General features: G+C 37.4%; 1 protein-coding gene across 16 annotated transcripts in view; it reads right to left on the minus strand.

The window, feature by feature from the left end:
* The window catches only part of PUM1 (pumilio RNA binding family member 1), a 122,913-nt gene that overhangs the window by 33,925 nt on the left and 74,481 nt on the right, over positions 1 to 14,507 (minus strand). For 9 of the 16 annotated variants that reach the window (XM_079113066.1, XM_079113063.1, XM_079113060.1 and 6 more), the window contains 3 exons: positions 6,066 to 6,159; positions 4,737 to 4,841; positions 1,165 to 1,316 (listed from right to left, as the gene is read on the minus strand). In XM_079113066.1, the coding sequence (XP_078969192.1) occupies positions 1,165 to 1,316; positions 4,737 to 4,841; positions 6,066 to 6,159 (351 nt within the window). The remainder of the gene's footprint in view (positions 1 to 1,164; positions 1,317 to 4,736; positions 4,842 to 6,065; positions 6,160 to 14,507) is intronic. The other 7 variants (XM_079113065.1, XM_079113064.1, XM_079113062.1 and 4 more) reach the window with 2 other exon arrangements.

Genomic DNA, 14,507 nt, shown 5'->3' on the forward strand with positions numbered 1-14,507 from the left:
AAGAGAAAACAAAACCAGATGGACAGAATAATTCTAAATTAAATACACACTAGAGATGTCACTTAGAGGTAGAATGCTTGCCTAACACGTGTGAGACCTGAGGTTCAATTTCCAGCATTGTGTAAGGAAAGAAGGAAGGAAGAAGGAGGAGGAAGGAAGGAAGGAATTAAATAAATGAACAAAATAATAAGATTAGTTTTTGACATAAGAATTTAGGGTAATTTTTTTCTTTTAAGCAGTGTTTTAGTAATCAGGGTGGAAATGATGTATTCAATTAAAAAGAAAGTTGGGTGTGGTGGCTTAAGTAATCCTCAGGACTCGTGAGGTTAAGGTAGAAAGATTTTAAGTTTGAGGCCAGCCTCAGCAACTTAGTCAGACCCTGCCTCAAAATTTAAAAAAGGACTTGAATGTAACTCAGCGGTAAAGTGCCCCTGGGTTCAATCCCGTTATCAAAGAAAAGAAAAAAAGACATATAGTATTTAGTTTATCATTGAACTATCTTTCTCAATGAAATTAAAAAGCTCCTATAAGTTAACAGAGATACTATAGGTTTTTAGGATTTACATCCAACCCAATAGGTGCTGGAAATATGCAGTCTAAAAATCTAGCACCTCCCCTTTACTTGGCACGTCATTTTCAAAACTCTTAAAGTGAGCTGAAAATGGTGCAGAGCAGGCATCTATAGCACAGCAAAAGGAAAATTTTACTACCAGTCTGAAGACCCACTTTGTCACTTGCTAGCTATAGGATCTCTCTTTCTTTTCTTTTGGTACGAGGGATTGAACCCAGGGGCACTACTCAACCACTGAGCCACATCCTCTGCCCTATTTTGTATTTTATTCAGAGAAAGGGTCTCACTAAGTTGCTTAGCACCTCTCTTGTGCTGAGGCTGGCTTTCAACTCGTGATCTTCCTACCTCAACCTCCAGAGCCACTGGGATTACTATCATGTACAACCACACTCAGCTAGATATAAGGTCTTAAAACAATCCTCTAAGCTATTTTCTCTTATAAAAACTGAATGACTATCATTACCTCACCTACTTACACTGACCAAACACCTGGTATTTAAAAGACATTCCATGAGAACAGTTAAATCTGAGACTGAATATATATACACACAAAAGAAGGAACTCATGCATTCAGTGTTTTTCTTTACATTTACCTGCTGCTGTCCTTGCTGAGCCTGCGGAGTGGTCTGTTGATTAGCAGAATTAGTTGCTGCTGCTGCTGCAGCAGCTTGCTGCTGGAAAAGACTGGCAGGGTAGACTCCCCAGGGAGTGACTCCATAATACTGGTGAGGGACTACAGCTGGGCCTAAAAACAAAGGGAAAAGCAAAGAAGTTTAGACTAGTAAGAATCATCTTGGGACTTCCAAAGACTACATCTGACTCAGTAGATCCTATTATAACATATTAACTTAAAGACTACATTGATTTGTTCTAGCCAATCATTAATTCTCTCAAAAAACAAAAATTCTTATATAAGGAACCTTAAGCCAAAGTCTTCTGAAGTAACATACTCCAAGCCTACAAAAAGAGACAATGAGGGACAAAATTTTGAGGATATTGAAAGGAAAATAACTGACAGAGAAAGTTCCAAAGATTTGGATTTAAGAACTGATAGAGGGATTGTCCTTGGAAGAAGTCACATTTTTCCCATGAGAAAGAAAGGGTATGGCATAAATACAGAAATGTTTGTGGTTAGGAGGGAAATAAATGAAGGGTTTGGGCGCTTAGTGACAAAGAACAAAATTTGATTGTATTTTGCCTTCATAGTAAGAATAGCACCTGAGGGGACTGACAGGTACCAGGACCCTGCCGCAGTATCCTTAATTCCAGAATCATGAAAATCTATCAGTCTTCTGACAACAAATCTCCCAACACTCAACAGACTTATAATATTCAGTTTCAAATAGGCTCGGTTTTCTCATTTCTATTTTAAAATCACAAAGTTTTTTGACACAACTACATTCACACACTGATACATGAAATTTTAAGTCATATGTAGAAAAACACACCGACAGCACCTTGTTACACACTAGCCAAATATCCTAAACAAACTAAATATTCTGTTTTATATCTGTTCACATTCTCTGGCAACAAGCTATGGCTATAGTCTCTGCCACATAGGATAGATAGCAGAGATGCATCGGAGTCGCGAAAACAACAACCTGGATGTGACAGAACTCTTAACCATAGAATTGAAGATGGTGACAAGAAACACCAAGGATGCACATTTGTCAATCAAGAAAAGAGCTCAAAAACAATTACAAAATTAAAATAAATAATAAAAAGTTAAAATGATCTGCTGGGGATAACCCAGGACCCTCATGCATACTAGGCAAGCACTCTACCACTCAGAGAAACTCCAGTCCAGTGCTTTACCATTTCCACCTTGGTATTTTCTGTATTCTTGGGCAGATCAAGCAAAAGTGCCCACTGTGAAATACTATACCTGGGTGCAAAATGAAGGTGTTATTTAGAAAAGTCATGTTATAACAGAAATTATTTTATTTTATTATAAGCAAAATATTTTTAACTTGTTATTACCACCAAATTGAAGAAAAAGAATGGTGGGTCCCCAAACTCCTCTGACTAGTGTTCATACACTAGTAAATTAAAGAAAACAATGAGAGGAGAAAACTCAAGGACAACTGTGTGCCTTAGTTTCCTCACTTGTAAAAAAATAAATAAATTCTAATAGGTGCTGGTGGTATGGCCATATTGACCTTGAAAGAATGGGTTGCAACCTGCAATGATAGTCCCTGGCTCCCGCAAAAGCCAACAAAGTGCTTCTGGGCAGGGACTGCTAGTACATTATCCTTTAAATTTTCTCAACTAGCACTTCTATTGTATCCTGGTCATGTAGCCCAAGATTGAATTTAGGAAGACACCCTGGGGTGATTGAGGGGGCTCATCAGAATGCCTGCTTCAATTCCTGTGTTTAACACAACAGCTCCATAGCTTATGTAGTTAACATCATGTGTGAAAAGTAACTAAGGTCACTTTCAGTATGGCTCAGCAGTGAGTACCCAAAATAATAAGATTCTCACCATCAAACTAGCATCTCAATGAGTGTAAGTCTGTCACCCCTAAGATTAGCTCTATTTCAAGTAACATGTTAAGGCAGGAGTGGAAAAGACTTTAAGAAGTAAAACTACACAACTCAAAGTAGCACCGTCAATCCAGATGAAATGTACAGGTGGGCTTTGGAGTCAAACCTGGTTACAGTCCCAACTGTACATTTAGATTACATGACCTCATACAAGACACAGCTCTCAAAGCTCAAACTCCTTATCTGTAACAATACTCTCTGACAACACATAGGAACAAAAAGCATTCGGGACAATGCCTATAAATAGTTAAGTGTTGGGTATAGGCTAATGCTGGTGAATAAAGACAATTCTACTAGAAAGACCTTTTTATTTTTCTCAAAACGTAGAGCAGGTCATCTTAAATATGCTCCCATGATAAGCAGGAAAACAATACTAAAAAAGACCTAAGAAATGCTGTTCTGTACCAAGTTCATAATTTCAAATTATGTCATACAATAAATGAAATTTCAGACTGGGGATGTAACTCAGTGACAGAGCGCTTGCCTAGCAAGTGTGAGGCCCTGGGATTGATCCCCCAGCACCTCAAAAATAAATAAACAAATAAAATCTATATAGTTATTTAGTCATGATTAATATAACTTGAAGGAATGTGTCTCCAAAGAATGCTTTGAAAGAAGTTTTGTCCTAATGTTGAGCACAATCCACCAATACATTTATGGCCCCACTATGATAGCAACATCTGTATTAAACAAGTGGGAAAAGTGCTTGCCTTTGAAAGATTCAGTCTCAAGAGAAATAACATTCGTGAACTTATCCATAAGCAAATAAAAACAATGCCATAATCAGTGATAGAGAAATAACAAAGGACAGTTACCAAGAGAAGATGTCTAAAGCTAAGAATACCAGTTAAAGAGCTTCCCAGGGCTAGGAGTGATTACTACATAAGTTTAAGGAAACCACACTGCCACAGACTAAGGCCTGAACCAGTGCAGCAAACTGAAATCATATCTGTATCACTGTGGTGTGAGCCAATGACCACCAATCAAGAGGGGAGAATGGTGCAAAGTACAGGCCTCCACAAAGAAAGCCCTGTACACAGGGGATCCCAACCTGAGCTCATCCTCAAAATGATCAGGCAGCATCTTAAAAATACTAATTACAAGCACAAAATCCACCACCATCCAAGGGAGGTTGTGATGATCAATTATGTTTGATGATCATGTAATATGCATATTAGGGTGAAGAAAAAGAGAAACCAGAAAACAGACGAATGAAAAGATTTATGTTTAAAACCATTTTTCCAAAATACGTAGAAAGGTGGAAGGAGGAAAAGATGCAAGGAAATTAGGGATACATTAAGAGAGACCAGTTTAAGAACCGGGAAGTACTAGAAGACCTGGCTACGGAGAAATTCCTGAAATATGTATGAGTTTTGGGTGCCTCCATAGAGCAAAAATACCTATGAAGGGGGCAGGCGATTGATTAATTTGCTTTTGGCTATGTTAAGAGTCAGAGGGACCTATATTATAGCTAAGTAGAGATATCCAGCTAGCAGGTGATGGCACTAAACATCAAGAGACGTTTCTGTTGGAGACATGGAGTTGGGAGACTAAAAATGCACGCCCATCTCAAATTGCTTTAGCAAGTGAGAAAACCCCTCATGCAGCAGAATGTCTCACCTAGTGTCGCTGCTGCAGCCAATCCAGCTGTGTAGGGGTCCGTCCCTGGGGGAGCAGCGCTGATGATGTATGGATTGGGGACAAACGCAGCGGGAGCTAAACCTGCTAAAAACATACCTGTCAGTAAAAACAAACTTCAACAGAACTGCAGCCCTACCAAATACCTGTATAGTTTGGCTAGAAGTCCAGGATATAGATGAAGGGGGAAAAAAAAAAAAAAAAAAAAGAAGAAGAAGGGATAGAATGAGAGCGAAGAGGACTTTTACAAATAAAAAATAACTACTACACTAAAAATTTATGGTGATATTTACCTAGTCCATTTTTGTTTTTAAACCTTTCCTACAGAAATGCTTAAGTTAAAACTGTAAAGTTTTGAATTCAGCACAACTTAATTGTTATAATCTAAACAAATTTATTTCACTGTTTCCTTCTGTTCTGTTTCCCAGGCTCACTCTTATGCCTTCTAAGCAAGTGCTCTACCACCGAGCTATATTCCTAGCCCTTAAATTAATTTAAACTTAATTATTAGAGTAAAAACTCTGGTAAAGTGGGACAGAGGAAGGATTTGTTTCCATTTAAAATAATTTTCCAAAGAGTCTTCCTCAAAGAAAATGTGCATGTATGTGTAAAGACATCTATGAGTTTACAATACTGGACTCAGACAAAACGTCATGCCTGGCCTTAATTTAATGAGTCTGCAAACCAGTATTTTCTTCCACAGAATACCACATTCAAGACTGGTAATAACACGTACACTCAATCATGCCATTTTGGCACATAAATAAATAAATAAAAATCTCTACCTATACTTGTTTGGAGTTATGGAATTATGTTGTGAAGGGTCTGGGAAGGAGAAAGACAGTACTAAAATGTTTATCAAAACTCCAATAGTTGCTACAGAAAAAGGACACATCTATTTAAAAACTAACCATGACCTGAGACTATTTTTTAAATTTTTCAATGCTTGCTACTTAATAAATAATAAATTGATATAATCATAGTCTATATAACCCCAAATCATTTAATCGATATTGTCCAAACCTCATCTAAAGAGCTAATGCTGATCACTACTCATTTCTATAGTAAATACTTAAATCCCAAAACAGATGAGGTAGGATACTAAGGAAATCTTATGAGTTCAGGTCTTAATATGTCAAAAATAAAGAACGTGGCTAGAGACGACTGGACAAAATGAAGAGGTCATGTACCCTGTCTGAGGTAACCGTCTGGACCTTTGTAATCAGTCTGAACTACTGGGTTTCACAGCATCCACTTATTCTAAAATGGTGGCCACACCTTTAATTGAGAGCTATCAGCATAAGGACTTACCGATGTGAGGCTGATGTGCAGCTGCTAGTGCATACTGCTGTTGCTGAGCAGCTGTCAACTGCTGGACAGCAAGCGCATTAGGTCTTTGGAACAGCTGAGGTGAGAGAAAGACATGGTACAGTTAGAGGAACTGTCTAATGCGGTAATTTTAAAATCTCCTGTCCAAAAATGTCAATAAATCCCTGATGATGCATGATGCTTTTAAGAAAAATGGGTGTTCTCATCTCCAGTCCATTCTCATATTACATGCTTCATAGTTCTTCTTATCTCTTTACCTCTCAATTTGTTCTCCCAGTTTCACGGGCTGACCTCTTCACAGGTTATATGCTCTCTGAACCACAAACATACATATGCAAACTCCCTAATGGTATCAGCAAATCTACAGGTACTGCCTGGTTCACACAACTTAGAAGTGGGACAAATAAAGTACAAAAATGAACTGCCACGTTGCCCCTAGTGCTACTATCTCTCTTCAGTTTTTCAAGATTCAAAATATACTCTGAATTCTTACATACTCCCATTTAGGAAGAGGAGATGAAGGACATTCACTTGGTCCTCTGGGCTGCCTCTTCCTGGGAAAATGGTATTGGACAGCTCCCCTGAAGTAGCAGTTTGTCCTAATGAGTAAATTAGACAACTGCCCAACCTTGGGGAGCTCAAAAGGCTCCTAGGGCACCTATTCTTTTTACAGTGAAGAAGACAGGAGAAGTACAGCCACTATCATCAAGACTTATATTCCAAGCCTCCACTCAATACGCTTCTTAGTTCATAAGGCAAAATGTTCAAAGACCTTAACAATAAAAATATCCTGAGATTCTACCCTAATAGTCAATCATTCATACATCCAACAAACAGGACCTGCTAGCACTGTGCAAGGAACTAGGGATACAACAGTGAATAAAACAATATGCAACCTGTCTTCATGGAGAGGAATAGTGTTGGTACAAAAAAAGAGGGTGTTGGTACTCTTGTTCTGAATCACCTGCCTCCAAGGGATCACACTCGAGTGCTGAAATCAGACTGAGAGCACTTATGAAGGGACCTGTCTCAACATGATCTTCAACCTACCTGCCCTTTCTACAGGATTCTTCAACAACTCTGCTGACATCAATGAATAATATATAATAGATACATAAAAGATATATAATACATATATAAGATACATAATAGATATATAAAAGATTTTGAGTATTTAACATATTCATTAAGAGAACTGATAGGTTCAGACATTAAGAAATCTTGATATTTAACCAACTCAACCTAATTATCTTCATGAATGGCCTTGCTTGTTATCCTAGCAGCGGCGAGTCTTCATCCTGTGGCTTGGCTACCACTATGCCTCAAACATACAAGTAAACGGATTTAAAATACAAAAAAAACAAGTTAATTTAAACGTACAGGCTGACTTCGCCTATTAGCTCTTTATATGTATACTGATTCACCTAAAACAAGAATGAAATCAGTCTTTGCTTTTATAGTAAAAATGTCAAAAGTAACCATTTACAGATTTCAAAAATACTTCGATTTTTATTTTTAAAGGTTAAAGTTAAAACAAGTCTTCACTGTGATGCTCGTGAAGAGGATAAAGTACTACTTTATAGGGACTCATTAAATATCAAGCTGCGGAACAAACTAGAGAAATTGAATCTGCTAAGAAACACATGGAAACACTTGTCCAACCAGGCACAGTGGTGCACACCTGTAATCCCAGTGGCACAGGAGGCTGAGCCAGAAGGATCCTGAGTTCGAAGTCACCTCAGCAACTTATTGAGGCACTAAGCAATTCTGCAAGACCCTACCTCTAAATAAAACATTAAAAAGGGATGGCGATTTAAAAAGAAAGAAAAAAAAAAAAAAAAGTTGTCCACCTCAGGAAAGGAACCAGTCACAACAATTTGGTGACTCATTTTGAGATTTTTGCAAGCTGATTTCACATTTCAATTTTACCTAAAGAACAGTGATACCTGACTTACTATTCAAAAACCAGTAACCCACTGCCATTCCACCTTGCTAACCCTCATATCGTGGATGTTCTTTAATAGTAATATAACTTCCGTATACTTTATCTGTAAATATACTTAGAAATATATAGTACGTGTGAAACCATAACAGCCATCATACCTAACAGAAGCGTGTGGCTCTCACCATCATGTTATCGCATTTCAAAGTAGGACCACTACTTTTAGCTAACGCACACTAGCCTTAGAGCCCTATATATCCTGTGTTGAGAGCTGATTAACATATTAGTGCTTATGGTGAATAGGGAAGAATTATTTTAAGAGCACTTTGCAGTGAACAATTTAACAAAAATAAATGATGTATTCACAGCCAGCTGATTCCTCTTTATGTAAATGGTATATTAACTGGAAATACAGAGTATTCAAAACAAAATTGAGTAATTGGCAAGTGACAGATTCCAAAGGATCCTGGAACTCACACAAATGCCATCTGCTGGGCAAGACACTGAGCTCTGTTAACATTTTCATGATTTTCACAAAGCAACCCAATAGTCTGAAATGGAGAAAATACTGAAAGTTTGGGGAAATGTTTATTAAAGGTCAGTATAATGACAAATGTGCCAATGTTGATTGTAATTCAAACAGAATCAGTAAGTTGTTGTTTAAGAGTCTGACTGCATGGGAAAATTTGTCAACTCCTTCAAGCATCAGGGCTTCTAGAAGACACTCCTCCCCTCCCCTCCTCGCTGCCCCAGGTACTGAGGATTAAACCCAGGAATGCTGTACTACTGAGCTACATCCCTAGTCCTTTTTATTTTTTATTTTGAGACAAGGTCACACCAAATTGGCCAGGCGGGCCTCAAACTTGCAATCCTCGTGCCTCTGCTTCCTCAGTAGCTGAAATTACAGATATGTGCCACCTACAACAGTGATAATTTGGGATCTTGACAAACCTGATCTGACTCCCTTTATCACTTACCAAATGACCTTACAAAAGATACCCAAATGCATTACAGAAGGAAATTTGGGCAGCTCAAATCACTACATATAATACTAACCTGCAGCTGGCATCTTGTATTAAAAAAAAAAAAAAAAAAAACAGTTACTACTAGTACTATATAAGAGTTGCTAGTATTATTACTGTTACTATCAACAATTGTCGGCATAAAAACACCGTTGCTGAGTTTTCTGAATCTGGAGAAGTAATACCTAAATGAGAGTTAGGAAATATGAAAGGCAATACCTACCCCCACCTCAAATTAAAATGTCAAGCCATGCCTGGCTTTCTACCAGCTTAAGGCAACATCCAGAGTGGAGAGGGAGTAAGAGCACACACCCTGGGTGCCAGGCAGCCTTGGTTCACATCTCATTTCCACTGCTGACTTGCTCTGTGACTTTGGGCAAGTGACTTCTGACTCTCTTGGTGCCTCACTCTCTAATATGGCAACAAAATATCTAACTCACAAATTAACACATATAGAGTGCTGCACAAGTCATTTATGTGTGATATTCTTTCTGATAAATGAGGAGAGAGCCCCCAAACCCCTTACAGCTTCTCCCCAGAGCAAGGCAGGAACTGTTTCTACTTTTTATATTGTACTCCTTTCAGGAAAAGCTATGAATAAAGTTGAATTTGAAGGTAAGATAAGTCCATGTGCTTCTAGTACAAGGTTCAAAGGAAATCACAAGAAACTAGAAGAAATTTGCATAGCTTGCATGTGGGCATAGCAGTTCATGTCTGTAATCCCAGAGGCACAGGAGTCTGAGGTAGGAGGATCACAGGTTCAAAAACCATCCTTAGTGACTTAGCAAGTCTGTGAGCAAACCTAGTGAGACCCTATTTCAAAATCTTAAAAAATAATCAAAGAGGGGGATGGGTTTCAATCCCTGGTACCACAAAATAAAATAAAATGAAATACGACCTTCATTAAGGGCCTGTGTCTTAATGTTATTATCTGTAAAAAGTCAATTGGTGCTCTACCTCAGGAGTTGTTGCTAGGATTCACAGAAAAGTCCTTTCAAGGCATCCTATTAATGATGGGATTATAAAAAAAAAGGGGGGGGGTGTGCACCTGGGTGAAATGGGCACCCCTGTAATCCCAGTTCAAGGTCAGCCTCCGGAGTAACTTGGGAACCTTCTAAGTAATTTACTAAGACCCTGTCTCAAAATAAAAAATAAAAAGGGCTGGAATGTACCTCAATGGTAAAGCATCTCTGGATTCAATCCCCAATATCAAAAAATAAGAAAGTAAAATAAAAGGGGGTATTTTGGAGCTACAGTTTAAAGGTTCTGGATCAAAGATCAATTCTGACCAGATTATTTGAATAACGACAATAATAAACTAATGGATACAATAGTTTGGGGGCAGTTTAATAGGGATATCACAAACTATATGATTAAATTTTTTTTTTTTAAATCTTCACAGTTCTTTAGCAGGTGAAGAATCTGATTCCAAAATAAATTATTTCTATGGTCTTAGATGAAACATATTGTTCCACCAGGTAAATTAATAACCTGTGGAAATTTTAATAATAAAATTTTAGCAAAGTCAATTGACAATAAAGGTAAAACGTCAACTGACTCAAAATCTCTCAAAATCAGTCCTTTGTCAGTCTGTGACCATATACGTGACATTGACAGAATGAATACTGTAAATTTAAATGAAAGCTGAGAAAATTAAACACCTACATTAGACATATATGCATACCTGGTCTCATAAGAATGACATTTAATCAGTAATACACTTTCAAAAGCAATTTATTTCAATTTTCTCTCCTATCTGACTATAGCTATGCAGGAATGAGTTCTGACTACTGCTTTTTTGTTAAAATTAATACATAAGGTGGGAATTTTAGTACTATGATATATAACTGTAAAACATGCTACATTCTTTATTTACTAACTGAATTACGAATAAAGTATATAAACAACCTGATTAACCTAAATTGACAGAAATCCTGTTTTTTGTTTCTGCTACACTATTTCAACAATAAAGCTAAATAAAATTTTTCTGGAATGTATTCAAGACTGGGAATGTAGCTCAGTGGTAGACCACTTGCCTAACATGCATGAGGCCTTAGGTTCAATCCCCAATACTGTTTAAAAAAGAAAAAAATAAAATAAAATAAAACCTATTTGGGGATACATAAATTGGCAACTGTATAATAATATATAAAATATAATACTGCTCATTAAGTCATAAAACAAAATGATATAAACACATTATGCATGAATTATTCAGGACTGTTTTCTAAGTTTAAGGTAGCAATTAGGAAAAGGGAGAAAAAAGGGAAAAAAGACTCCAGAGACATCAATGAACACTTCAGGTTGACAAAATGCACTCAAGTAAGGGTTAACCCAAGATGCCTGTGTTTAAGTGGGTAGCACTGCATTTTTATTTTTCTCAGACATCTATCTACCTGAAAGTTATCACTTTCTTCCATTATGATTAGGCAAAAATACAAAATCGCTTTATCATAAATGGGGGCAGGGGAGCTGGGCATGGTGGAACACATCAATATAATCCCTGAAACTCAGGAGGCTGAGGCAGGAAAATCATAAATTCAATGCCAGCATTGGCAATTGAAGGAGAGGGAGGGAAGGAGGGAGGGAGGGAGGCAGGAAGGGAGGAAGGGAAGAAAAGATGGGAGAGGGGGAGCGGGAGAGGGAAGAAAAGAAAGAAAATACGTTCAGTGGTAGAGTGCCCTGGGTCCAATCCCCAATACTCTGTGAGCAGTGGGAAAGGAGAGATCACATGTATTTTCATGTCATTTTATAATTATAAGGGACATTTCAAAATCTTCATCCTCACTATGATAGCTAATACACCTACTTCTATTTCATGCATCATGATAAAAAAGCAAATATACCATTATATTTGGTTTTAACTATCTTTTTATTTTCTTTTTTGCAGTACTTCAGATTGAACGCAGGGGCACTCTACCATTGAGCTACATTCCCAGCCTGCTTTTTTTTTTTATTGTGAGATGGGGTCTTATGAAGTTGCTGGTGTTGGACTGGAACTTGTAATCCTCCTGCCACAGCCCCCCAAGTTGCTAGGGTTTCAGAATGCACCATTACACCCAGCTGTATTTACGTAACGGGTTCCCTTTGTAATCTTTCTCACACTGTTCACACACATGCACGCGCATACACAGTTTTGAAACATTATTCTGAGAAGTAGTCCCTCAGGTTCACCTAACTGCTAAGAGTTCCTGACACTTAAAAAAAAGTGAAGAACTATCACTCTTACAATTAAATCTTAGAAGGGTTAATTCAGAATGATTAACAGTTACCCAACAAGCAACTTAACTATACAAACACCACATTATGCAATGAACTAAATGAAAATTACCTTTTCCCTATTTGCAGGCTGCTCTATGGCATATATCTCACTATAGGCTGATATTAAGTTTTATGAAACTAGCTTATTATAACAAATTAAAGCTCTGACTGAAAGGCAACAGGACACAGGGGAATTTTTATTTTGCCAATTTCTAAATCATATCCACTCATAAAATCACAAATAAAGGTACCCTAATATTTGTAGAAAATAACTCACAGATGATTGTCCCTTTTCTTTTGCTCACTGAAGGAAACCAAAATCAAAGAGCAGCATTGCAACAAAATATATGCCACTGTAGATCTCAGGTTGTGAACCCCAACAATCATTATTAGTATCATCTGAGACTTGTTCTTGGTTCTCAAGGACTACCAAATGTCTCCTTGGCCTCCTCTATACTTGTCTTCTACTCTACAGTCCACTTGGGACCACACCTCCACCGTTTCCATCTCCATACTCTGCTCTGTTACTGACAAGGATATACTTTCCAACTGTCCCTTCTAGTTCCTCTTCATCCTAATCAAGCTGTCCCCTGTCTGACAACATTTGTGATCAACTAAATTAGCACATGATTCCTCAAATATTTCACAACTGTATCATGCAGAATCAAAGGCTCCTGAAGGACATAAAACTCAACAGTTAATTGATTAATAAGAGTAAGAGCGTCTAAAACTTTCTACAACTGCATACACACACACACACCCCCCAATGGCTGGGTACAGTAGCACATGCCTGTGATCCCAATGACGGGAGGCTAAGACAGGAGGATCACAAGTTCCAGACCAGTCTCAATAACTTGATGAGACCCTGTCTCAAAATAAAAAACAAAATTTAAAAATAAATAAATAAATAAGTAAGTAAGTAAGTAAGTAAGTAAATAAATAAATAAATAAATAAGATAGGCTGAGGTTGTGGCTCAGTGATTGAGTGACCCTGGGTTCAATCTTTACACAAAATAAAATCACCACCATGATGATAATTATGACATTCTTCCTTAAACATGTTTTCTCATTGCCTATAAGACAGCACAACAGAACTGGTAAGACACACAACACTATTTATCCAACATAATCCATCACTTTACTTCAGCTTAAACTCCTAGTCAGGCTGACCACTTCTCCACTATCTACTGAACACATTTCTGTTAATTTCTGATTTCCAGCTTTAGTTTTACTGTTTCCTCCATGAGAATTTCATTCTCCTATTTAAACAAGTCTTTAAAGACACAGCTCAAGAAACACTTCTTCTACCAGTCCAGAGTACACACTACCTTGCTCTAAAGTTCCTAGGACACGTATATGTATGGTCTTATTACTTGTCATCAAGTGTTTCCTTGCACTGTTTAATTGATAAAATGCACCCCCCCCACACACACACACACGGGTAAGGAATCTTGCTATATTCATGGAAGATATACTTGGCTACAGACGAAGTTAAGATGCTACCTAAAGTTTATAATCTGTAGCCTACAACCTGTGATCCCTTTGAACTCATCCACAAAACTGTGTCAAAAGAAATATATATTTTTGATGACGATAGGGACCATGGCTTTTGATCAGATGACAACAGAGCTATCCTGAAAAGGACAAATTCTAATCCAAAAAATAACTCTCTTCGATATCATACAGTAATATTACATTACTGGATATTGTACAATAACTTTCCAGTAATTTTCCTGAGAATCCAATGGTCATTTTCCAGGTTCCAATTTTAATTTGGGGGAGTATACTGAATTCAGGAGAAACAGAGAGATATAATTTAATTTAACAGAGAGAAAATTTAATTTGTTCACACAATACAGAAGACAGTTCTCCTCCTCAAGGAGCTTACAATCCAGCGAGGGCTATTAGACAACGAATCAAAACGCAAGGGAGAATACAGCTGACTCCTTTTCTGAAGAGACACAAAGTAATAAAATGAAGTTCAAAGCAGGCAGGCATTAAACCTTCTTGGTTTGGAGATAAAGAAAGGAAAGTAACAGTGCAAGGCCTTGAAAAATTAGAAGGATATAAATTAGAAATGGAAAATGGAATAAAATATGAGAAGCAAGAATAGTAAGAATGGAAGGGGAAAATGTAAGAACATTTCCAACACCAATTTCCAGTAGAAAAGGAATTCTTCCTTCTAAATAATGGCTCTAT

The sequence above is a fragment of the Sciurus vulgaris genome, assembly GCF_902686455.1.
Source record: "Sciurus vulgaris genome assembly, chromosome: 1".
NCBI classification, from domain to species: Eukaryota; Metazoa; Chordata; class Mammalia; order Rodentia; family Sciuridae; genus Sciurus; species Sciurus vulgaris.